Source organism: Chlorocebus sabaeus, chromosome 7, assembly GCF_047675955.1.
Source record: "Chlorocebus sabaeus isolate Y175 chromosome 7, mChlSab1.0.hap1, whole genome shotgun sequence".
Lineage (NCBI taxonomy): Eukaryota > Metazoa > Chordata > Mammalia > Primates > Cercopithecidae > Chlorocebus > Chlorocebus sabaeus.
The window spans coordinates 99014635-99041903 of record NC_132910.1 but is presented as its reverse complement, the minus strand read 5'-3'; the positions used below and the strand labels follow the sequence as shown (position 1 = coordinate 99041903).

At 38.7% G+C, this 27269-nt stretch overlaps 1 protein-coding gene across 3 annotated transcripts in view; it reads left to right on the top strand.

Annotated features, from left to right (window-relative positions):
* Positions 1–27269, top strand: part of NR3C2 (nuclear receptor subfamily 3 group C member 2) — a 368607-nt gene that overhangs the window by 179527 nt on the left and 161811 nt on the right. For 2 of the 3 annotated variants that reach the window (XM_037986899.2, XM_037986894.2), the window contains exon 3: positions 5559–5710. In XM_037986899.2, the coding sequence (XP_037842827.1) occupies positions 5559–5710 (152 nt within the window). The remainder of the gene's footprint in view (positions 1–5558; positions 5711–27269) is intronic. The other variant, XM_007999946.3, reaches the window with a different exon arrangement.

The following is a 27269-nucleotide window of genomic DNA, read 5'->3' as shown; positions in this document are numbered from 1 at the left end:
TTTTCTTACATAGCTTCTTGTTACTTCTTCCCAAGCACCATCCTTTTGGGGAAAAACATAACGCACTACGTGTTTTTGATGATTGACTAGTGTATTTCCTCCTGACAGTCACCAAAATCAGTATAAACCTTTGGTTAATCTTTTCTATCTCTTTCCTGAGTCATTAGAAGGAGTATATTTAGTATTGAAAATAGTTGCAGCTTGCTTGTGTTTCCCTAAGAGAAATACTGTCTTTACAAATGGAAATATAATGTTCACTCATTTCTGCCTGTATAATATTTTAACAGTTGTATAAAATCCTCTGAACTACCTTTGCTGATGATAAACTTCTTTCTGTGAACAATGTTTCTTTGATTATTAACCCCCAAAATGATGAGTTTGGGTAGTTTTTTCTAACTCTTCAATATTAAAATGGTTTGGAGGGATGTAGAATACCATCTATGGCTTACATTTATTCAGACATTTTAACCAAAATCAGCAGCACAGATACTATATCAATGTAAAAAAGATTTTAAGTGTTATATAATTAGCTGATTTAGAAAGAATAATATTTTGTTACATTTTTTATGTTTGATCCAGATCAAATAATGTTTACTGGTTTTCAGAATACATTGTTTTTCATTTGAGTTTGCAACTCAGTTTGAATTAAACTTGATCAGGACATGCTATTCCATTTATTTTTATACTTTTATCTTAAAAGGATATCTTGAAAAGGATCTTAGCTATCATCTGTTGAACCTCTTTTTGCTGAGAATTATGGCCCAGAGAGGAGAGGTGATTTTGCAAAGGTTTCACCAGTTAATGGTGGAGCTAGAACTAGAACCCAGGCCTCCTTACTGAGCCTGCATTCCTGTCTTTGATTCCTGCGTGTTTGGCCCTCAGTTTGGGCTTTGCATCCTATGTGTAGATGTTTGGTAAATTTATTATACTCTAAAGTTGAATTTTGACATACAAATCACTGAACTTGCTTTGTATTTTGAAGACATTCAGTGTCTGAGAAGAAAGTGAGTTCAAGATCTGCGAGCCCTCTCTCCCTCTCTCTTTTGTGATGTGTATCATCTAAATGTGTTTCTTCAAACTGGATGCATACAATTTTCCAACCGTGTGCCATCTTTTGGTTTCAGAGATAAACACATGATAGTTTTTTAATAGAGACTAGAGTTTTCCAAACCCATCTATTTTTGCGGCCTGTCTCTTGTGTTAGTAATGCATATATTTGCAAGACAGCCAGCTGAGCTTTTGACAATAGCCTGTCCCTGGATTCTGTTTTTCCTCTGTGCAAAGCTAAATGAACCATATGGGAATTGTGCTGATAACCTTGGCCTCATTAATTTACCTTCTGTAAAATTGCCTTTTGTAAATTATGTTCTACTCTAATGAGATTAGGAGTGCAATTTCATTCACTCAATAAATAGTACCAACACTGGACTAATGGCATTGGGAACACAGAGATGCATACAATAAAATTTTTGCCCTCAAAGAATTAGGATAAGTGCACAGGTCACTAATATAAGAGCAAGAGTGGTAACTGCTGAAGGAGAAGGATTAGCAAAACGTGAAGGAGTTAGGAGAAGGGAGAGTGGTACTTCGTGCTGGGGGAACATCAGGATCCTTTAATGATGGACAGGGTTCCCAGTGGGAGTGAGGGAGAGGAAATGCTAGGTCCTGTAAATGGTGGTTGACCAGAACACTTCAACAGGGATGTTGATATGGGCTGAGCATAAGGTTAAGCATTATTAGACCCTGAAGGAGAAGGCTGATAATAGGGAGAAAGATTTTAAGTGTCCTACTAAGGTTTTTGTTTGTAGTGGCATTCAGAAGGGATGATTGAAGATTTCTAAGCATAGAAGTAATACAGTCAGAACCTTTATCTTCAGATTCATTTGTCAGCAGTCACTGTAGAATGAACTGGAAGGAAAAGCTAGAGTTATGGAAGAACCTTTGGGAAGTAACAAGGGTCTGAACCAACAGTGTTACCAACAGTGGGATGCAGAGAAGCTATGTGAGAGTTTGCAAAGCTGGACTGAGCAGGACGTGGTGGTAACTGATTAGATTGGATAGTTGAGGGAAGAGTACAAGGTTTGAACCTGGGTAACTAGCAGATTGCAGTACTCTTTCACAACGTCAAAATCTGGAAAAAGAAAGTAAATATGGTTTTGAGCATGGTATTCTCAAGAAGCTAATAAGGCAGACTTGAAATTGTAACACGGGGGAGAGGTTGGAGCTGGCTGTAAAGATTTGGAAAGTCATTCACCAAGCAATCTGTTTGAAGCTAGGATTGTGGATGAGATCATTAAGGGATAGAGTATAGAAATAAGAAAAAAGGAAGGAATGAATAAGGGTCATTCTGGCAGGGGCTGGCAGGGAATAAGGGTGGTCGGGGCGGGGAACGGAGCTAAGAGAAACCAGAGGATCAGCTAGGAAGCTTCTGCAGAACCCCAGGTAAGAGGTGTTGGCCGGGCGCGGTGGCTCACGCCTGTAATCCCAGCACTTTGGGAGGCCGAGGCGGGCGGATCACAAGGTCAGGAGATCGAGACCATGGTGAAACCCCGTCTCTACTAAAAAATAGAAAAAAATTAGCCGGGCGCAGTGGCGGGCGCCTGTAGTCCCAGCTACTCGGGAGGCTGAGGTAGGAGAATGGCGTGAACCCGGGAGGCGGAGCTTGCAGTGAGCTGAGATCCGGCCACTGCACTCCAGCCTGGGCGACAGAGCGAGACTCCGTCTCAAAAAAAAAAAAAAAAAAAAAAAAAAAAAGAGGTATTGACAGCTCAAAGTAGATGGTGCTGGAGGAGTTTTTGGAAATTGATCAGCATCTGAATACGTTCTGTGGATAAAATGAATACAATTTAACAGATTCAGGGCTGGGAGTGTTGTGTGAGAGAAAGAGAAGAGTCAGAGATGAGTCCGTGCTTTTTGGCCCAAGCAACTGAAAGGAAAGAGTTGTTGTATTAGTTTGCTAGGGATGCCATAACAAAGTACTACAGACCAGGTGGCTTAAGCTATGGAAATTTATTGTCTCTCAGTTTTGGAGGCTAGAGATTGAAGATCGGTTGGTGTGTTCCTTCTGACGGCAGTGATGAAGAATCCCATTTCTCTCACCTAGCTTCCAGTGGTCTGCTGACAATTGTTGGTGTCCCTGGGCATGCAGAAACATCCCCTGATCTCTGCCTTAATCTAAATATGGTGTCCTCCTCATACAGGTGTCTGTGTTCCAATTTCCCCTGCATATAATAACATCAGTCTTATTGGATTAGGGGTCCACCCCATTCCAGTATGACCTCATCTTAACTAATTACATCTCCACAACCCTAATCCCAAAAGTCACATTACAAGGTACTAAGGGCTAGGACTTCAACATATGAGTTTTGGGGGAACACAGTTCCACCCATAGTAGTTGCCATTAACTGAGAAGAGGATATCTGTGAAATGAACATGTTTGGAGGCAGGGAAAGATCCACAAAGTTTTGCCCATGTTAAAGTTGAGGTGCGTGTTAGACACCCAAGTGGAGATACCAAGTGGGCAGTTGAATAAATGGGTCTGAAATTCCAGGGAGGGGTCTAGGCTAGAGATAAATATGTGGAAGTCGCCAGCATATTGGTGATACTGAAAGCCAAGAGACTAGATGAGATCACCAAGAAAGTAAGTTGGGATAGAAAAAGAGGAGAGTTCCAAAGACTGAAGCTAAGATCCCAATAAAATAGTACTGGGATCAAGGCCCACAGAAATGTTGAATAAAAATCCCATGTATGCTTGTAGTTGTGAAAAAGCAATTACATTTTCATGATGATTTTAAGTTATGTTCTAAATATTTACAAAGCCGTGGCATTTTCTTGTGAAGTGTAAGACAAGTCAGACAGGGTATGGATTGAGTTTTACTAGCTAATATGTTGAAGAAGTTACTGGTGCTGAAATGGAATGTTTTGAATGCCATAAAGAAGTCAAAGGATACCAATAAAAATAATAAAGAGCACTTTTCTCAGAAGGAGAAACAACTTTGGGGAACATTATTTCAGTCCTTGATTTAAGAAGTCATTTTCTACAACGGCAGTCATGCTCTAAGCAGCTGTATAGCTTGTTCTTTCATCTGTTTTTGGTGAGAGTATACTTCGAAATACTTTAAACAAATATTAACGCAATATTATCACATTTTAGCAGACTTGAAAAATAGAGAAATCTTCACTGTAACATAACCATTTTAGTCTTTTCATTGTCATTTTTCCATGTTTCTGCTGTTTGGCATGGAGGCAAAAGCTTTGACAGCAAGGTGATAAAAGTGACATACAGCAACTCTACCCAAAGTTTTCTGAGCCCATCCAGATCCCATTTCTCTGAGCCACTGCACACCCTTCCGCCTCTGCCCCCTTTCTTACTCTGGCTCTCACCTAGTCATGCTTCAAAACTCAGGTTAGCTTCCACATTTGAGGAAGTGTTTTGTAATTCCTTTATTCACAGTGTGCTTCCCCCGTTACCCTGCACCATAGCGCTTACCATAATGCACCATAGCACTTTCCCCAGTTCTACTTTATGAAGTGTTGCTACTGGATCTTCATAACGGTTTATGCCCCCACCAACTTGGAGGGCAGAGACTGGATTTTTGTATTTTTTTTTCCCTTGGCATCTTGCACAGGACCTGCAGGTAAATATTCAAGAAATGTATGTGGACTGCAAATTGAAAAATCAATGCGTTTGCCTGCCTGGTACATATCTAAACTGTCACTGAATTGTGATTCCTTATCAGAAGTTAAAACATTTTGTTTAGGGAGTGTCATCAAGTAACACAGTACTATATAATATATCTTGAGAAGATTCCCCTTAAAAAGTATTCAAACAGGTTGTTGCCTAAAGGGTTACATTTGTCCCTAAAATCTGTTTCCCAGAGAGCCCTTCAGTTTCTTACCATGAAACATACCTGAGATATTTACCCTGTTTGGCTTTTTGTTTTATTATTGGCTGTGTCCCTTCAAATTAGTAAGCAAAATGAAGTAATTAGAACACATCTATATAAGATAACATGAAAAAATGCGGGAGCTTAGAGGGATAAAACTGCTGGCAGTTGAGACAGGATAAATTTTTTTTTTAATTAGTGGATTATTTTGGAAAGGGGAGGTTTAAAAAATTTTTGGCATAATTGAGATATATAATGTGAGTCTGAAGAGTGTTGAGTAATATTATTATTGCTCTTTGATGCAGAAACAAAAGGACAGCAAATACGTCCCTGATGACTTGGTTCAAGATTCTTTGCACTGCCCACTTAAAGTGCGAATAATGTGATTTTCTGGTAAACCTCCAAAAATAGGAAAAGAAGGAAAGAAGTTTACATTTGATTATTTCTTATTTCTCAGTACTGAAAAGAGGCTTTGCTATACAATAGCCTTGATAGCATTGCTCCATTCATATCAGGTTTTACCTTTATTTTGCTAAGTCATGTAGTATGTGACTATTACATACTGAATTCTTGTCTGGAACCATGATTATTGACAAATTTTGAGCTAAGCTGTGCAGCATGTTAAATGTGCCTCTACAGTGTAGTTATTTAAATCTCAATTTCTTTCCCCAGCTCTACTTTACGAAGTGTTTCTACTGGATCTTCAAGACCTTCAAAAATATGTTTGGTGTGTGGGGATGAGGCTTCAGGATGTCATTATGGGGTAGTCACCTGTGGCAGCTGCAAAGTTTTCTTCAAAAGAGCAGTGGAAGGTAAATGTTCATGTGGGTGTTCCTTTTACATATTTTTTCCTAGTATGTAGTTTACTTGTACAGCTAATGCTATAGCATTATTGGGAATTCTTCAAAAAGAATTTTGATTTCATCTGTCAGTGATAAACAGTAATAGTACCTTATATAAAAACCACCTGGAGATTTTCCACAGAGCAATATTTAATGAGCAGAGTTTGAAATTCTGAGCAAGGATCAACCAAAGAGGTTTTTTTTGTTGTTTGTCACAGTTTGTTTTTCAGTAAGACTCAGAAAAATAATTCCGTGTCATTGTAAATTTAATTTGTGTTATCTGGAATAGCAGTTTTACTAGGCACACACAGAATACATGATTTCTGCCTTTTCTGGGTTTCTGTATGAATATGTGTTTGTGGCAAATTAAAACATTAATATCAGAATCAAGTCTGTGATTTGTGTTCTATACAGAATAATTTCATTTACCAGCTGGTTCAAGCCCCAGGTCCATGTGTGAGTCCCGCCTTTATTCCTCCTGAAAGTTTCCAAATGAGCGTGTTAAATGAAAAACCTGACTGAGATTCACTATGCATAGTTAGGCTAGCTTTTGCTTCTGACCCAAGATTGTACTCCTTAAGGAGAAATTATCTTTAATTTATTTTTACCTTTCCCCATCCTCACTTATAAGCAGTTAGTTACCATCAGACTTAGACCAGATGGTTTTATTGATATTGAAAACTGTGTCTGGTGAAAGTGTAGAATTTTTGCGATTAGTAAAAGATTCATTGTGTAATAGACAATTAACATTCACTAAGAGGCTCCACATGAAGACTCCCTAAGGTTTATTTCTCAGAGAAGTTTTCTTAGAGATGATTTGGTGCTTCAGAGGCTTAAACATAAGTGACTTGAATGTTTTCCTTCTGTTTTGCCAGAGATCACAAGGTCGTATCTTTAGTTGTGGAATGAAAAAGTTAACCAAGTAATTATTCTTTCTCTTGAGATTGATTTTTGCCTTAATTGATATTACATGATTTTTACATTATTTACACTATTATTTGGTGGTCCTCAAACCTAGCATTGAATTGGTAGAAGGAGCTCAGTAATTATCTCTCAGGATTATGAGCTCTTGGTTACAGGTGATAGAAAATTCAGCAAACTGACTGAAGCAGCATTGGAAATGCATTGGCCCACACTCTGGAAAGTCCTAGTGTATGCTTGGCTTCAGGCAAGCCATGGTCTTAAGCCAGGTCGTTAGAACTCAGTCCCGCTCGCTCAGTCGCTTGGTTTTGTTCTGGCTCTGTTCTCATGCACGTTCTCTCGTGGTGCTGAGACAGCTACCAGACCTCCATTAAAAAGAGGTTTTCTGTTCCTAGCAATTCCTATAAAAGCTCCCAGTGGAATCTCCTCAGATTGAACTTGGCTCACGTGCCCACCTCTGCCCCAGTGCCTGTAGCTGGAAAATGTAGTAATCAGATAGGCGGGTTCTGGCTGGAGTTGGACAACCTGTACCATCTAGACCGAGAATGGGGAAGGACGTTTCCCTTAGGAAAATGTGGGTTCTGTTACCAGAAGGCCAATTTTTCAAAAAGTAGGAAAAATAAATTTGCACACTACTGAAGTCAGTTTGCTTTTGTAAGGCTTCTCCTGCCTTCTTCTCTCTTTCCTTAATTATATGATTGGTTCAGTAGAAGATAAATAGGTAAAATTTACATCGGGCACTTTTCTCAGGCCACTTTATGCTTTCCAATATAAGAATCTGCCTTTCTGGCTCACTTAATTAGTAAACAAAGTAAGTGGTATGTCAAAATAAAGTGACGTGGAGAAGGGCATTTTGGAGCAGGCAGTTGGCCAGCTGGCCATACCTATAGATCCACCTTCATGTCAGAACCCACATTTTGGCTATTTGTAGAATCTGCCCCTTCTCTACGTCTGAAGCAAAAGGTTTTCTAGAAGTTCTTGCTTAGTTTTTCTTGTTTTAAGTAGTTTCTGTGGAATTACCTAGGGAATTGTTTTTATAACTCAGTTATAAACATACAAAAACCTAAATGCAGGTGTAACTTTTTCCTTCATTGGAAAGCTGATGGTTCATGGATAATGAAACTTGGTAAATGCCTTTTATATGTATACACATACATATACACTTTAAGTTCTAGGGTACATGTGCACAACATGCAGGTTTGTTACATATGTATACATGTGCCATGTTGGTGTGCTGTACCCATTAACTCATCATTTACATTAGGTATATCTCATAATGCTATCCCTCCCCCCGTCCCCTCCCCACAATAGGCCCTGGTGTGTGATGTTCCCCTTCCTGTCTCCAGGTGATCTCATTGTTCAATTCCCACCTATGAGTGAGAACATGCAGTGTTTGGTTTTCTGTTCCTGTGATAGTTTGCTGAGAATGATGGTTTCCAGCTGCATCCATGTCCCTACAAAGGACACGAACTCATCCTTTTTTTATGGCTGCATAGTATTTCATGGTGTATATGTGCCACATTTTCTTAATCCAGTCTGTCACTGATGGACATTTGGGTTGATTCCAAGTCTTTGCTATTGTGAATAGTGCCGCAATAAACATACGTGTGCATGTGTCTTTATAGCAGCATGACTTATAATCCTTTGGGTATATCCCCAGTAATGGGATGGCTGGGTAAAATGGTATTTCTAGTTCTAGATCCTTGAGGAATCACCACACTGTTTTCCCCAATGGTTGAACTAGTTTACAATCCCACCAACAGTGTAAAAGTGTTCCTATTTCTCCACATCCTTTCCAGCACCTGTTGTTTCCTGACTTTTTAATGATTGCCATTCTAACTGGTGTGAGATGGTATCTCATTGTGGTTTTGATTTGCATTTCTCTGATGGTGAGTGATGAGCACTTTTTTCATGTGTCTGTTGGCTATATGAATGTCTTCTTAAGACTTGTATTAATATAGCTTATTTTGTATTGATTTGGGAGTTAGACTTTAATCATTCACCTGCTTGAAACAATGCTGTAAATTTAAAATCTAAATTTCATGAGAGTAAAGACCTATTTGTTTTTGTGTTTTTGTATGTTTTGTTAGTTTACTCTTTTATCCTGTGTGTGTGAGAGAGATTAAATATGTGAAAAAGATGGCTATCTTTATATAAAATATTTTTGAATTAACAAGAGATTATTTTTATAAAGCTTTATAATATTTGTAAAACTCATTTCACAAAATCGTGGTATATAGGTGTCGTTTTATTTTCCTTTTGTAGATGAAAATATTTAGGATCGGACGTAGTCACCCAATCTATTCCTAATCCCAAGGCCAAAGTTAGACCCTTACTCAAGTCATAGGACTCCAAACCTATACCTAAGCTAAAGTATGGATTCTCAGTCTCATAATATAGCCTTGCTATTTTGCCATATCAGTTCTTGAGTTCATGAAAATTATACCCTATATGTTAGTCTATTCATGCGTCCTTGACTCTAATAAAGGAAGTGATTAAGCACTAAGAAGGCACAGTTTAGTACTCTTAGTCTGTATGTATATATGTGACTTTGTATGTATATACATATACATATGTATGGATGTATATTTAAATACTTAACAAAGTTTGTTTTCCAATGTCCCTTGACATCCCTAATCCCCTCCTTAGATTACAGAAGCAGAGAATTCTGGGCAGGGTGGGTAGAGGGAGCTAATTTGAGGGAAGTCATTTAAAGCTAAAAGGAAATAATGTCACCGAGAACAGAACATGAAGATAATCCCTAGAGAGCAGACAAGAGGAAAAACACACCAGTCTGAGTTTTGAGTTGATGTCCTTAAGGCTTTATGCTCTAGAGTGCATCACCCTAAAACTTGCTGTAATAGTGACTGTGTATGCAGACTGTAAATTATGTTTTTAAAGTATGACTGTGTGTGTGTGTGCTCTGTTTAATGTGTTCTCTTCCAAAATAACTTGTTAGCCAATAATGTCAGGGTTTTTTTTTTGTTTTGTTTTGTTTTTGTTTTTGAGACGGAGTCTCGCTTTGTCACCCAGGCTGGAGTGCAGTGGCGCAATCTCGGCTCACTGCAAGCTCCGCCTCCCGGATTCACGCCATTCTCCTGCCTCAGCCTCCCGAGTAGCCGGGACTACAGGCGCCCGCCACTGCGCCCGGCTAATTTTTTTCTATTTTTTAGTAGAGACGGGGTTTCACCATGGTCTCGATCTCCTGACCTTGTGATCCGCCCGCCTCGGCCTCCCAAAGTGCTGGGATTACAGGCGTGAGCCACCGCGCCCGGCGATAATGTCAGTTAATAGCCATATTATTATACCTTACAAATGATTTATACATTTATTTTTAAATATGAATCACTATTTGCCTTGAAGATTTTCAGAACCTTTCTGTCTTAAAAATAATAATAATAACTTTTAAAAAGGGTTCTCCCTTGTGGTGGAAGCTAGATTGGCTTCAAGGGTCAGAAACTTAGTTTTAATTTTTTACGTCACTCACCAGGTGTGAGATTAAGGCAAGTTGTTTAAAACTTCTCTGGGCCTCAGTTTCTTTGTCTACAAATGGAGAAGTAGTGTTGCCCTGCCTGAACATTGCTATGAAAAATTACCTGAAAACATATTTGTACATATTTTATAAATTATAAAGTAGCACCAAAATATTAGATTATTACTATCCTCTACAAACAAATGCCAAAGTTCCCGGTAATGTTCACGTAGAGAGATGATGTAAATGATACAATCACGTTGCATTGTTAGGTCTTCATTTTTCAGCCCTTCATTTTCCTTTGTTAGATCTTCATTCTTCCTGTAATGTTATTTTGTCCTGAGAGCTGCCCTTTGAGGTGGCAAGATCCTTCTAAACCAGCAGTTCTCAAAGACTGTGTGTGGGGAGTGGGGATCTGTGGAAATTTCCTAGAGGGGCTTTTCCAATGCGGCCTGAACTGTTGAGATTTACTCGTGTAACAAGCCTCTGTGGCAGTCCGACCACTGGGAGTCTCACAGTTGAGAAAATACTGAGAGCCATCAACCAGGCTTTACCTCTTCTGTTAGAAGTTTTTAGAGAAGGCAGAGTCTTATCTCCACAATCTAGCAAGGCTGTGGATATTTAGTAGCCACCAAATAAATGTTTGAGTGTACCCATGTAGCATAAGAGCAATCAAGGTTGAATGACGTCCCCCTCCCAGGTAAATTGCCATTAGTTCCATCTCATCTGTGTTTTTTACTTTGTGATTCCTCAATGAACACAGTTGACTAGATTCAGCACACTATTTTATAACCTAATTTCCTTTTTGAATACTCAGTATGTATGCAGTGTCTGGAAGACACAGCTACCACAAATCACTAAATAGTTTTATGGCTGTAGAAGAGGAAGCGAGTTGATTATTATGTAAAGTCAACTGGATTTAAATTTTTAAAACAGACGTAAGAGTCCATATTTTGGTAAGGTCAGACAAATTATATGATGCTAGTTTCCACACTCACACATTTCCCTTGAAGGAAGAAACTTAGGTCTATATCTTGAAACTAAATGGCTTTAAAAGATACAAGTTAATCTTGGGGTTTTTCAAATAGGCAATATTTTAAGACAGCCAAGCCTGTGAATGAGTACCTCATTTCTTTCCCATGTAGTTCAGTTCACAGCATACATTTTAAAGATCTTTAAATGTATTGATTGTGTATTCTATGGGAGAAAATATTTTTAAGGAAATGTAGTGGTTGCTGAATCATTAGTTTTCTTTGGTTCTCCAAAATTAATGAGTAAGCTGAACAGTTCCAGAGGAAAGTGTGTTTCACTGTGTCATAAACCACATTATCCCTGTCAATGCTGTGTGTGCACACACTCATGAACAAGAGGGAAGAACAAGCGAGGGTACCAGCAGGTGGGAGGTGTGTGTTGTGGGGGCAGTGAGCATTTGTGCCACAAAGCAGAGAACTTAATTGTAGTGGACACAAGCTAAATCAGAATGTTATTAATATTACATAATAATTCAAATATAACTATCTCCTTATAGCTGGCAATGTACAGTTAACTGATAAAGCAGGGGAATAATTTAAATTACATTTATTAGATGTTTTTAATTAATGATTTAAGTGACAGTCCCTGGTGTTTTCATGAATCACATACAGGAAGCTCATGAGCATCTGAGCCCATTGTCACAACTACAGTATTTGCTGTGTCAGATATAGGAAACTAAGGACTGTCTGCTTACTGTTTTCTCATGAAACATCTTAAAGATTTTTTTTTCTTTTCACCTTTTTCAGAGTTTAGGAATCAGGTAACCTGACTCTTTCTAATTATTTACTGTAAGAGGCTAAATAAATACCTACCCAGTAGGTTATATCTATGATTTTAATGAACACTCCTTTCCTTCTTCCATAAGCATAAGACTGTAGTGCTAATGGCAAATGTTTGCCCAGATTTTTGATATCCCTTCAGTTGGTTGCTGTGGGAACACATAAAGCCGTGACATTTAGGCTACCCTGAAAAGTCAGGGAAGGTTTCTCCAAGAATTGACCCCCACGCTGAATCTTGAGAGATCAGACCTGGCCTTGCTCAGAGGGCATAAGAACAGGCTGTTGTTGCACAGGGCACCAGAAGCAATTTTGTGTTACCACTGTATAAACTTTCAGATGTGAAGTGATAGGAAGTGAGGTTAAATGAGCAGATTGGGACCAGGTCCTGGACTGCAAGGAAGGCCTAAATTCATCCTTAAGCAAAAGAGAACCTCTGAATGTTTTCATGCAGCAGAACGGTAAGCTCAGTTTTGCATTTAAGATCTGGCTGTTGTGAGGTATGCTTATTTAAATGGTGGCTGTTTTCATCAATTGAGCTAGAAATGACCTAGGGTGGACCTAGACCAGCACTCTCAGGGATTGAGAGGATGGGCAGATAATAAGACCATCTGAAAAGTAACATGGGCAGTTCTATATTGGAAGAGAAGCAGCAAAGATCTAGGATGATTCCCCAGGCTTGGCTGCTAATGCCATTCACTGAGATAAGGAATACTGGAGCGGGGGCAGCTTTGAGGGTAAGGGATGAAAGGTTCATTCACTTAGCAAACATTTACTCAATACCTACTAAATGCCAGGTACCCTTCTAAGCATAGCTGGAGACATCTTGGACAATGATCCCTGCCCTGGTAGAGCTTACATTCTAGTGAGGGGTGATGAAAAGATTAAGCATAACAAATGAGTTATTTATGTAATATATGAAAAGGTGATTGGTTATGGAGGGAAAAACCATTGCTAGGTTTTCTTTAAAGGGGATTTGGATGAGTTTTGGTTTAAGACAAGTTTGAAATACCTATGGGATATTCAGGTATATCTAAGAGGTAGTTGGATATTTAATTTTGAAGCTTGGGAAACAAGGCAAGATTAAAAATAAGGATTTCAGAATCATCATCCGTGAAAGTGGATGCAAATGGCCAAGAAATCAGTATTCAGAGAGACAGAGTAGGCCAAGGTTAGAACCCTAAAGAACATAAGTCTAGGACATTGAGTGCATGCGTGGCCCACGTGTGTGAATAACTGGTCTCTCTCCTTCCATTTCCAGCTTGCACATAGAAAAGTCTTAGTTACTTTGTCTCTGATTATTCACCATTTTTGCTGAACTTCAGACATTATTGAATCTATGCAGTTTTCAATCCTAGGTTTGGTTCTTTATTATGCCTTGGTTATTATGAAGGTTAATCAGCCCAGAGCCCCAAACCAAACATGATATTGAGGGAATCTGGTTTGCTGATTAGGACAAAGGCAACACCCAGCATGCAGCAGGTGCTCCAAGAACATTGGTTGATGTGTTGTTGGTAACCACTTATGTGAGTGGGGTTCACCCTTGTTTCTGTCACCATGCCACTTGTTTCTCCAAAGTGGAAAGTATGTTGAAGTAATTTATTAGAAAATGATTTGAAATAGAGATGTGTGAGCCAAAAGTAAATTAGTGTTATCCAAAGACAGCTGCTTGTAGCCTAAATTTAAATCAAGGTGCACTTCACATGGCAAATTTGAAAACTAAGTAAGGAGCACAGTATGTAATTTTGGAAGTTATTTCCCAAGTTTATGTGTTTGTTTACAACCCATCTTGTTCCAGAAAATAATCCAAGGTAGCTCACAGATTTCCGTGAGTTAAAGATGAAATTTAAGTGAAACAAAAATACAACAGAGAGGGGAGATTAGAGCAAGAGAGGGAAAAATTGAGCCAAGCATGGAGATGATATAAAGAATATATGCCTCAAGGCCTTTGTCGAGGCTGGCCACTTATTTGGCGCTCAGCTTTCTAGCAGCCAACCCAGAGCCAATGAATAGTCAGTCACCTGACTCATGATGTTCTTAAAAACTAGTTTAGGGAATTGCCTGTTTATAAGAAAATTTTCATGAGCTACTTTGGTTTTAATGTGCCTGCTCTTTTCATCTGATTTGTATCCTAAGATTCAAAAAGTAACTCTCCCACTGATACTAATAGAATAGTTTGTTATAGACTTAAGTAGTAGTTCTGAGAAAATACTTAGTTCTGTGTCCCACCTGGTCCTATAAGAATAGCTACTGAGTACTTATTAGGTGCAGGCTCTGTGCCAAGTACTTCATATTTTATCTCATTTATTTCTTATAATAGCCTTCTTAAGCCAAAGTTTTGTGAGTTTGGAAAGGTAATATCGTTGAATCTAAACTCGCTCAGCAATTGTTGTCACAGGAAAAACATTGACTATTTCTTAACAAGGCTTAAAGATATGATCCTTTAATTCTTAAAAATAATAAGTATTTATTGAGGACTTTGTGCTCTTTGTGCTAGGAATGTGATTGTCTATTTGCATTTTAATCCTCTTGATAATTCTGTCAAATGTGTGGGGTTATTATCTATCCTCATTTTAGAGATCCGTCCACTGAGGCATGCATGTAGCAAATAACTTGTCCAAGGTCACCCAGTAATAAGGAAGAGCCTCAGTTGGGATTTGAACCCAGGCAGCCCAGGCCTTCTGACTCTATGTACTTAACACATCAGCCATATTGCCTCTCACAGAGTAATATCAGATTTTACCTAACTATTTTTACCCATCAAAAAGTAGGGCAACAGCTCTGGCTTTAGAATACTCAGGAAGAGCACATTATAATTTAACAGTTATCTTGCTATACTCTAAATAATTAACTCTTACCCATTCCAAGTTGAAACCTTAATTTGAATTTCTGTTGCCTTAATGGGAAAGAAATTGGGTAATCTCTATTTTTTTCTTAAGGAATGAGCTTCATATGTAAAAAAAAAAAATTACCATTACTATCCTGAAGTACCTCTTTAACATCTTGATATTAATCTAAAGCTTTATTTAAAATTTTTATCTTCCTGTGTTTCATTTCCTGTGTGTGATAAAAATTAGATATAGCCTATCAGGCTCAGAGAACCATTGGCAGAATGGCCTTCCTCATACAAAGCTGAACGCTACTAGCTCTTCGCTCTTTGATGTCTGCTCTGTGCCTAGTGGCTCAGAAAACATACCCAAGAGTCCTAGGACATGAAGCTTCTCTCACAGAACTTGCACTCATGGTGTAGTTATGTTCATATAATTTGTGTGATTTGTTCTTACTGAGAATGATTTGACACCAGAAATGGAAATTGGTAAATTGACTGTCATCAAATACTAACATCAAGCCTTGGCAGGATGGGAAGGATGGGTAGGTATTTAGGTTGTCATGGAGAGCAGGCAGGTGGTAGAAGACTATTAGATGGAGACTGTGTTGGGCACGGTGGCTCAGGCCAGTAATCCTAGCACTTTAGGAGGCTTAGGCGGGTGGATTGTTTGAGCTTAGGAGTTCGAGACCAGCCTGGGCAACATGGCAAAATCCCATTTCTACAAAAAGAACAACAACAACAATCAAATAGGCATTGTGGTGCATGCTTGTAATCTCATTTCCTTGGGGGGCCGAGGCAGGAGTATTGCTTGGACTTGGATGTTGAGGCTGTAGTAAGCTGAGCACACTGCTGCACTTCGGCCTGGGAGACAAAGTAAGACCCTGTCCCCCACCCCCCGCAAAAAAAAAAAAAAACAGTGATGGAGACTGAAGGCTGAGGATACCTGCTTGAGCAGACCCAGCTCCATGAAAGCTAGCCTGGCTGGAACTGGTCCATGCCCAAGGGATGTAGAGGAAGAGACTAAACGAAGACCCTGGGGTCAGATTATGTAAGGTCCTAATATCAGAATGAGAAATCTGAGCGCTTCTCTTAAATATAGCAAGTCCTTTTATAAAGTTCTCTGCTGCAGAAGAAAACACTGTGGCTTATGCAGTTTTGTCCCTGGATGCTCTGCAGTGGCTCATGGAGTGTACCACTTAGAGGAGAAGATGACAACTGGGATGTGTCTGTGGATAATAGAAAACAAAAAGGTCCTGGCCACAAATGGTCCTGTGGAGCAGAAGGCCTGCCTGGGGACATGACAAGGAGGAATTGGCAGGACTGGATGGTGGATCAGTTCTGGGGAATGATGGCAACCTCTGACAGACTCAGGAAGAAAACACTGAAAACAGGTGAAGAGTAGGGCAGATGAGTGGGGTTTAGAACTGCTGAGGCTTCAGAGATTAGTTTGCCAAAAGGGGTGAAGCAGTCTGGATAACTAGGAATACAAGAGCAGAGAGACAAAACTTTGAACATATTTATTCTCTTCCTGGAGATGTTTTCTTGGGAGTTTTAAGGTAAAGAAACTACATAGTTAGCTACTAGGTAGTTTGGCAGTAGACTGGCTTAACCAGATGTCCCTGGCAATTGGGGCCGTTTGGTGCAGTGTATGGGAAGTTACATAATGAAACTGAAAGCCTAGGGAAGGTGTTGGGCCCTCAGTAGCAATGGAACAGGGCTGCTTGGTGTAGTGATCACTGGAAATTGTATTCTGTTGTCAGTCCTGCTGTTAGAGCTACTAAATTATGATTCTAGCAGCTTATGACACCATATAAAGCCACAATACGAAGTTACTAATAACTGAGAAGGGGGAAAATTTCTGTGTAGCAAATAAAAAAAGATGCCAGTCTTTCAAGGCCCCCAGTTTTTTCATGTGATATTTTGCTCTTTAAAGACATACACATCTAGTGTAAAAGTTCTTTCCTTTTAACCTCATTCGTCAATATCTGTATATACTGCCCTTCTTGACTTGTTAGATAGGAAAAACAGAAGCTGATAATGATTTTTCTAGAGATAAGTAGATAAATGTAAAATATAAATACGTTTTTTCCAGAGTCTGCCCCACTTCACTCAGCCACTTGGCACTGTTCCGGGGCAAAGAAACAGAGGCAAAACCTTGCATGTTAGCCAGAAGACTTCAGAACTACCAGAAATTATCATAAAATTATCTTTGCACATGCTCACATTGTCTCTGTCCCTCTCATCTTTCCAATACCATCAACCAAATCCACATCAAGAAAAGAACAGGCTGACACCAAAGAATGGAGCTCACAACTCTTGTGAAGCCATTTTGCCCTCGGGTTGGCCTTGTTAGAAGCTCTTTAATAAATGCTAGCTCTTAGAATTTGTTGACTCTAACTTTACATTTACAAAAGCGTCACCTTCCTGTATGTGCTGTGTTGCTAATTAACAGTGAATTCTTATACTTCACCTAGTGAAGAACAATCCCAAGGAAGAGAGAGAAATGTATTTTCTCCTTACAGGTATAAGACATTTAATCTCACACCTCTATGGAGTCTTTAATGTCTTTACTGGAGCCTTTAGCTTCGTTAAATCACCAACATTTGACAACAGAATGCGTCTTTATAAAAGTGTTTACTTTTCTAACAGTGAAAACATGAAATATAGCAAAAGATGAAAGAATACAAATCTCGGAGGGCATCATAACTGTCAACAAGATTGAAAAGTCACGTATAGCGAATCAACTGAGGAGTAGATGGTATGAGATTTTTGATAAGTTTGATATAAATTCATACTTATGTACAGTACTCTAGATCTAGTACAGGCTCATTAAGTTCTTTTTACTTGTTTCAATGAAATCAAACCTACAAAGTTTTTTTTTTTTTTGGTGGGCCGGGGGGGTTGGAAGGGGGAAGCAAATACCTCCTCCTTCCTCTCAATCCCTTTTTATATTTTATTTTCTTCTTCAATTTAGAAGGAAGACCCAGGGCTTTAGTTTGGAAACTCATACCACCCTCTTAGAAGCCATACTGACCATTTACTAGTATTTAGTGAAAGGCTGCGTAACATTTTGAACCCTCGCTATGAGAGTTTTCCAGTAAGTGTTGTCACTAGTGTATAATAAAGGCGGCACCATTGTAGGTTCCAGTATCATTTTTATGTAGCGTTATACAGAATGACACCACTCACTCAGAGACTCGGCAAATAAGTCTGTTTCCTCGTCTGTAAACAACGAAAATCTTCAAAGTATCTGCCCTGCCCGTCTCTGAGTTAGAAAGATAAAAATTAACACATGTATGTTTAAACTGTTTTAGAAACAACAAGGGAGTGCTTTATAAACATTATATTTTAAAGAGTTTTTATCTTTGTTAAGTAATATTATACCTTGGTTCTCTATAAAATTTGGAATATTTAAACTGTGGCTACTTTATGTACATGTTAAATATTTGATTTGAAGGGGAAAAAGTAAAAATTGCAGAAAAACATATGTTACTTTAGGGAAGACCTGGAGTGTTTACTTCCTTGTCACTGGTTTAGGTAGATCTCTGTTGTTTATGAATATCGTGCCAAAGGGCCATCTGAGAAAGCCGTTGCATTTAAGACCGGGATTTAAATTTAGTTTGCCCGAATACAGAACCAGACAAAGAACAATGATAGTTTTCATGCTCTTTCTGCATCTTAAACAATTTAGAAGATCACAACTACTTTTTCCTCCTTTTTTTCCCTTTAATTAACTGTACCAAGATCTCTAAAACATATTGCATTCTCTTACCCTCCCACAACTTAATTGGAAAACCAGTGCAGGATTAGTCTAGGTTGGTCATTTTTCATCTGGCCTGCACCATCGTATTTTCCCAGCTGAACCAGGTTCAGCAATTTGATATTGCTAAGATTACATAAGTTTTAATTTTTTTTTTTAGAATCCAATATAAACTGTACTTTCAAATCCGAAAGTACATTTGAAAAAGAATTAGAATGATAAGAGTATTAGCCATTAATTAGAAGTCTTAAATAAAAATCACTGTTTCCAAGGAGAATGGTTGATGAAATTGTTATAGACATGCCATTTCTAAATATTAGATCAAAAATCCCTTCAAACTACCTCCCCTCTTAATTTTAAGTATCCTTCTGACACATCAGATTAGGATTTATTTGAAAATCTTAAGTTGTTATCACTGGTAATACTTAAAATTCAAAATTATGTATGTTGCTTCTCTAAAATGTTGAAATAATTGATCTTTGCCTTATTTAACCGGCATCTGACACACCAGAGCTATAGTAGTGACTGAGGTCAGATCACACTGAAACATGAAAAACCAGGTTCAGAACTTAGAAAATCAGCCCGTGAGCAAGTGCTGAGAAGACACATGATGGGGTAAGGGACCAACAGGGCTACAGCCAATGTGGGATAAAGCAGTAACCGGAAAGGGAAAGGGCAACGCTTCAAGTCCAGAGCCAGCAGAAACCAGGTACATTCGTCCAATTCAGCGACAGCTGTGGAGTACTGACTATGGACAAGGCACCAGGAGCGTGCTGTGGTCCACTCCCACTAGTGAAAAGGCCCAGGGATACTAGATTCCACAGCTGACTTTATTCTCAGCAGTGTGCTTCTATTTTTTACATCATCTACTGTATCTTGAAAATTAGCTGTAGAGCAGACTAATCATATTGGGCCCTAGGAATTAACTTTGTCTTTTTTCAGTAAAGCAGTACAAATTGCACAAAAGTCAAATAGAAGCAGGAAAGATTTCCCTTTTTATAAAGTTGCCCACTACTGAACGCAGTTCACTAGGCAGAAAATTAGAGTTTTCAGACACGGGTAGCTAGTTCTTTATCAGACTAAGTTGTAATTTATAGTAGTGACCCATAGGGACGAGATGTGAGCAAAAAAATGATTTTAGTAGGAAAAATTAACCTCTATGGAGCCATTAACACATTCTCTGTAAAACCAGAAAATTATTACATTTTTAAAGTTACTTGAAAATTTGAGCAAATTACATTTCCCATCGTGAGGAGGCACATTGAAAAGTAACATGAATGTATGTTTCTCCATTTATGCAGGAAACCAGAGTAGGCTTTCTGTTCTGTCTTTACCATAACTTACCATTACATGAGTACTAATTGTACTTTTCTCTTTATTTTATTTTTTTACTATCAAAGATGACCTGACATTAAATTTTAAAAAGGAATAGTAATAAAAGTAATGCTAATAGGCATTAATAAAAATCATTGTTTTTATAGGAGACTAGATTAAGAAATATTTATAAAATATCGTTACTAAATGGTTGTAAATATAAAATTCCTTTAAGCAACTTTCCCTTTGAAATTATAAAATTAGGCCAGGCAGGCTTTTAATCCCAACACTCTGGGAGGCCAAGGCAGGCGGATCACTTGAGGCCAGGAGTTTGAGACCAGCCTGGCCAACATGGTGAAACCCTGTCTCTACTAAAAATACAGAAAATTAGCCAGGCGTGGTGGTGAGCACTTGTAATCCCAGCTACTCTGGAGGCTGCGAAAGGAGAATTGCTTGAACCCAGGAGACAGAGGTTGCAGTGAGCCGAGATCATGCCATTGCACTCCAGCCTGGGCAACAAGAGTGATGCTCCATTTCAAAGAAAAATAAATAAAATTAAATAATAAAATTAAATATACTCCTAACATTTCTGATTAGGATTTATTTGAAGATCCTCAGTTGCTAACTGGGCTACAAGAAGAATGTGATTTCAGATACCTGTGGATGTGATACCTTCAGGAGTGAATTTTTTTAAATCCTCAACTCTGTATTAAATATTTTTTACAGTTACTGAAATATGTTTAAGTTAAAAAATTAGCAAACGTTTTCACCTTGTAAATAATTTTTCTCTAGTAATTATGATATCATTCTATGCATTATAGGTGATTTGGACTTTTTGTTGCTTGGGGAAAAGCAATTACTAAAGAAAATATTTTTATGTAGAAAGGTGTGTACCTGAAATGCAGTCATGCAGTCTGTTGTAGACCTTTTTAAATCTGCCTTTTTAAAAATGGAAATGGCCTCATATAGTCTTATGGAAAGAGCCTTTGTTGTTGTTGTCGTCATTGTTATATCATCTGACTAGGGAATAGCATTCATTTCTTTCACTTAGACTTCTAGAACATATTGTGTGTACCCACTCATTCTTATTGAATGGCTAATTAAGAAATCAGTGGCAAATTAATCCTAGGCACTGATTTATTTTATTTTATACAAGTAAATCATAGGGTAAGTATTCTTCCTACTGCCTAAGATTCAATTAAAATCCTATAATAAAATAGTTCTGTCATATGTAATGTAGATCATACAAAATTTTCTTCGTGCAAAATTTTCATTGAAAATGAAATTCTTCATACAAAATTTTCATTGAAGACAGTATTTCCAGGTTCAGTCTAATAAAGCTTAATGTTTAAAGGTTTTTTTCATTTTAATAGTAATTGAGACTACAGGATAGTGTCTCATTTCCTAGGTTCAGTTTAGATGTACTGGGTCATCATCAGAGTCATAGCCTTAGGAGGCTGTGTTCAAATTCTAGTGTCACCATTTACAGTAGTCATCAGTTAGCGTTTATTAAATGCTACTGTAAGTCATGCACCAAAATGGACATTCTGTGGTTTTATTTTCCGTATAATTTCTATAGAAGTTAAGCAGTATTCTAATTTTTGATGAGGAAATTAAGCAGTTTGTCCATAGTTACACAGTGAAGGACAGAGCTAGAAATTGCATGCAGGTGTTTCTGTCTCCAAAGTGGTTCCTATTTTATTTCACCATGTGACACTCCTGGCCCTAGCACTTTGGGCAAGATACCCGGCCTCTCCCTGATTCTTAACTGTAAAATTAAGATCTGGTAGGACTTAGCTTATCATGATGCTTCAGTGATTGGAGATGATGTGTGCCAAGTACCTGGCACATTGTAGACGTTAAATAAATGATAGCTGTTCACAGCGCTCTTATTAGTTGTCAGACTGGACGTGTACCACATAATATGCAAAATTCTCTAAGTGTTATTTGATGGAATAGTATATAAAATGTCAGGGGAATAATAATTTTTATGTCAGATTCCAACACTACCCAGCGCCTCCAAGCACTAAACATAAAACGTGCATTTGAAACCAGTAAGGGGCTGCTTTGAATCCTGGTGAGAAAAAAAATCACTGAAATTGGATGCAGACGTCCACAGGCAGCTTTTCCAGTTTCTCAAATTGCTCTGTTGTATTATCAAATAGGGGGATGGATGACATTAAAAGCTTTAACACTGTTTTGTAGAAGAGATTCACTGCATGATATTAGGTGTGGGCACAGATCAAAAGTCCTACATGTAATTTTTCTAAAAGGAGTAATTTAAATTCTAACTTGCAACAATTTTACCAAAATTCTGACCACGGATAGTTAAAAACTTTTAAAAGAAAGGGAAGATAATGCAATAATTGATTAAACAAAAAAATACTAGGCGGTTCCTCTCCCTTCAAGGCCAGGTCTTTAGTAACCAGATTCGCTGAGAGCCTGTAATGGCCTAAGTGAAGACCCTGCATGCATGTTCCTAGGATGAAATTGTACAGTGAAATTCATCTCCCTTTCCTTATGCACAGTGATAGTAACAGCCCGTACTTGTGCATGTGGTCATACTAGTAAACACTTGCAGGTAAGTGATTTAGGAAAGATCTCACAGTTATAAATGACAAAACTTAGACTCAAGCCTGAATCTGACTTCAGAGCCATTGCTGGTATCCTGACAAAGTAGCTACAATTTTGAGTGTAGCATATTGGAGAAAAGTGGAGGGGAGGGAGTGCCTTCGGTTAACAATTTTAAATTGAAGTTGATTTACATTGTCTAAAAACATATTTTTAAACTTCCAGCAGTTTTTCCTAGAAATATCTGGGATGGACACCCTTCTCACCCCAAAACCTATATAGCTATCTGGCCCTCAAGAAGCCAATATGTACGCTAAGATAAAGAGTGTACTGTTTACAGAGGATGGCTTTTGTGTTACTGGCGTTTTAAACAAAAGAAGTCAATAAATGTCTCAGGATAGGATCATAGGCAGCATCTGTTGAAGGTGGTAGTTTTGTCAGGCGTTAACTGCCAGCTCCACCTGTATGTGGACGTCACTGCTAGTACATATTAGCCAGAATTTACTGGGATATAAACTCATTCTCTTACTTAAACCGTTGTCTGCCTCTCAAGCCAACCTGTCTTGGTAGCTTTGTACATAGTGCCACTTGCAAATGACCTAACCACAGGAAGCTTTTCAGATGCAGAAATTATGGCAGCAATCATACAGCAGTTTTCTTAATGAAATGGTACCAAAGTCATACTTGGCATGATGTTGACATCCACAGCTGATTTGCTTTTCATGGGTGCCAAATGCTCTATTCTACGGTAAGAAATCAGAGCGGCTGCACGTTTTTAATCTATGAATGTGTCATTGTATATTTTCTTTGACAGCGGGGTAGCAGGGAACTACTCATGAGCTCTGTTCTGAGCTGTTGAAGTGTACCCCGTTTAAAGAAAACCCGCTATATGGAAATTGTATTTGTTAAAATGAAAATTAACTAAATGAGCCTTCAGGTAGCAATAATATTCCTTAGTATATCAGGAGGTGTCATGGAGCCCTTTGAAATCCAGTGAAGCAAGTCTGGTCTCTAATGGAACTCAAAAGCATATTAGGTGGATATTGGAAATCCTTTTAAAAAGTAATCGTTGAGGCAGTCAAATAAAGTAAAATTAACTTCAGTCTGAGTTGTAATAAAGGGCATATTAGTGGTCCTTGTGGAGATCCTATTTATCATGTGACCATCTTTCCCAAAGGTAAAGAAATGTCTTTGGGGCTGAGCACAGTGGTTCATACCTGTAATCCCCGTGCTTTGGGAGGCCAGCGTGAGAGGATTGCCTGAGGCCAGGAGTTCAAGACCAGCTTGGGTAACATAGCAAAACTCCATCTCTATAAAAAACAAAATTAGCCAGGCATGGTAGCACACACCCATAATCCTAGCTGCTCAGGAGGCTGAGGCAGGAGGATTTCCTGAGCCAAGAGGTTCAAGGCTGCAGCGACCTGTGATCATACCACTGTACTCCAGCCTGGGTGACAGAGTGAGACTTTGTCTCTCAAAATTTAAAAAAAAAAAAAAAAAAAAAAACCTGAAAAGTATGAATAAATCCTGCCACCTAAAATAGTAACCATCTTGCAACCAATTAACATTCCTACCTTTATTAGAATCATTTTAATAGTATTTTTGTGTGTTAAGTTAGTCTCATTAAATACACATAAAATTTTTGATTTGGACAAATGTCTTAGAAAATCAAATGTTTGAAGCTTAATGTAACAGCAGTTCACTCACTCATATACCTCAGCTTCTTATATATACAAACTGTTTCTCTTTGTAATCGATTTTTAAATTTCCTATCCTAAAGAGAAGTTGATTTGATGATACATTTGCATTGGTTAACCAGTTTTTTAGTAAGTAGTCTTTCCCTCTGCTTATGTAAGAAAATATTTTCTGTAAAATTTTAAAGAAAAAGAATGAGGAAGAAAGAGAAAATGTCTATCCCTTAAGCATAGCAGGGGATTATATGACAGCTAATTGTGTTGTGATGTTGCTTTACTTGTCCAGTAAACTCGGGGCCCACAGGAATCAAGAAATCTGTGTGCTATGGACCCCTCCCACATGTGTCTCACAGGTTAGTGGAGAGTGCTGCTCAGAAGATGCTTTATATGTATGCATATTCCTACATTTATTGCATTTAATAGGATTCTAGATTGAGATTCTGAATCAAATTATTTTAAGAAATGTTGCCAGATTGGTTTCCAAACATGGAAATAATTCACATTTCTTCCAGTAGTTTGAGGACCCTTCCTCCCTCCCCACCAGCAACAGGTGCTGCTATATCTTTACTTTGTGCCTGTTTGATAAATGTATATCACTGTATATACTGTATAGTTTTCAATGGTGATAAAATACACATTAGATTTATCATCTTAATTATTTTCAAGGGGACAGTCCAGCAGCATTAAGACGCTCACATTGTTAGGCAGCCATGTCACCACCATCCATCTCCAGAACCTTTTCCATCTTGCAAACACTGAACATCTGCACCCACTGAACTCCTTACCTCTTAATTCCTCCTCCCCCCAGCCCCTGTCCTGCGCCATTCTACTTTCTGTCTCTGTGAATTTGACTTCTCTGGGCACCTCATGTAAGTGGAATTATACAATATTTGTCCTTTTTTGACTGGCTTATTTTGCTTAGCATAATGTTCTCAATAAAATATTTTTATGATGAAAAATAACTCCCTACAACATGATTTGCTGCAGTAGTTAATGATGAAAATCTGTATTTTATAGCATCCATTTATTCACATAATCATGGAATATTTGTTGAATATCTCCTGGGTGTCAGATGCTGTTATTGGCACTGGAGGCAGAGGCTACCACTGCCCTCACAGAGAGCAAGTTCTAGTGAGGAAGACAATTTGCAAATAAGCAAACAGGTAAAATATTCTAGGTAAAATAGAATGGGTGGGGGAAGGAAAACATGATCCGATGGCACAGGTAAAGTGCAGGGGAATGGTTATGTTTGTCAGTGTGGTCTGGAGAGGCCCAGTTGGATAGGAACTTGAGACTTGGAATATGAGATGCAAGAGAGCTTGAAGTGTGCCCTGGCACAGTGCAACGGCCCTGGGACAGGAAGGAAACTAGAATGACAGAGGACAAGGCGATGGCTAATGTGGTATGAGAGGGAGATGAAATGAGTGTGACATTAGAGTTGGGGCAGAGACCTCAGTTCTACTAGATCATGTAGGGCCTCAAAAACCATTATAGGGAGATTGGATTTTATTTTTTTCTTTTTTATTTTTTGAGACAGAGTTTTGCTCTGTCACACAGGCTGGATGGAGTGTAATGGCGTGATCTTTGCTCACTGCAACCTTCGCCTTCTGAGTTCCAGTGATTCTCCTGCCTCAGCCTCCTGAGTAGCTGGGACTACAGGTGTGCACCACGCCTGGCTAATTTTTGTATTTTTAGTAGAGACAGGGTTTCACCACGTGGCCAGGCTGGTCTCAAACTCCTGACCTCAGGTGATCCTCCCACGTCTGCCTCCCAAAGTGTTGGGATTACAGGCATGAGCCACCATGCCCGGCTGGATTTTATTTTTTTCTAAAGGCATTGGGAAAAAAGCCATGGAATGATTTTCATTCTTTATAGTTCCAGAGAAGTATGGCACCTCATCCTAACAGTAAATCCAGGAGGCAGTGAGAAAGATTCCAAAGGCCCATGGCCAGGCACAGCACTTAGCAGCTCTGCATTTTCCACCATTTCCCAGGTGAGGTAACTCAGGCTGAAGACTTGTTTCCTGCAGTCTCACGGCAGCAAGGGCAGGCAGATGTGTTCCTTTGTTCCCAGACCCTTAGTCTGAAATAATAGGAGTGGATGGAAAAAGTGTTTTTGGAAAGCAGACCTCAACAGATTTTACATCAGGAATAGCTCTGTTCCTATAATGGGGAGCTATAGGTTTAAGATCAAGTCCATCACTTCTGCCACTCGACCTCACCCTTGACCCTGCCTCTGTCACTGTATATTTCATCCTCTGCCCCTGGGCATTCTGGCATGACCCTGATGAAACTAGCATCTCCTAGCAGTGAGAGCCTCCCCTAAATCTAGGCTGGCTGCGTTTGCCACAAGAAGAATGTCTGTGTATTCTGATGGCCTTATGATATAAGGCGGGTGGAATGTCTGGTTAAAATGCTTGAAACCTGCACTGTCCAGTATGGTAGACACTAGCCACATGTGACTTTTGAACACTTGAAATGTGGCTAATTTACATTGAAATGTTCTGTAAGTGTAAAACGCACATTGGGTTTTGAAGACTTGTATGAAAAAATATATAAAATATCTCTGATAATTTTTATACTGATTACGTTTTTAATTACATATTAAATTTAATTACAGATTAAATTGCTAATATTTTGACTAGGGTTAAATAAAATATACTACTAAAGTTAATTTCACCTGTTTATTTTTACTTTTTAACATGGCTGTGCCAGGAAATTTAAAATATTTGCTTCTGTGCTCTTCTGTTATTTGTCTCCCTGGCGCCCCGCCCCCCGCCCCACACACACACATGACCTCTTGCTGTGCTTTCTCACCACACAGCCGTGTGTGCACTAACTAAACCCCATCGTCATGAAAGAGGAGGCAAGAAAACCAGATCACGTTATGGTGTGTTCTCTGAAGCTTCCAAAGTTTGACTGTCAAGGAAAACCACTTGAAAATTTGTCCACAAAAACTTCGAAAAGGTTCCATTCTCCCAAACAGCAGGGAGTCTCCTCTCACACCTCATTTTTCACATGGTGTTTTCTTCATCTTCCCATATACCAAAAAACTGACGAACTGTTTTCATAAACTGTGGGCCTCATACCACTTCTTACAGCCAGATATAATAAGCTTATTAGCAAGTTTTAAGAACTGTGCCTTCTGGTGGCCTGGTGGCCTCCAGCCACT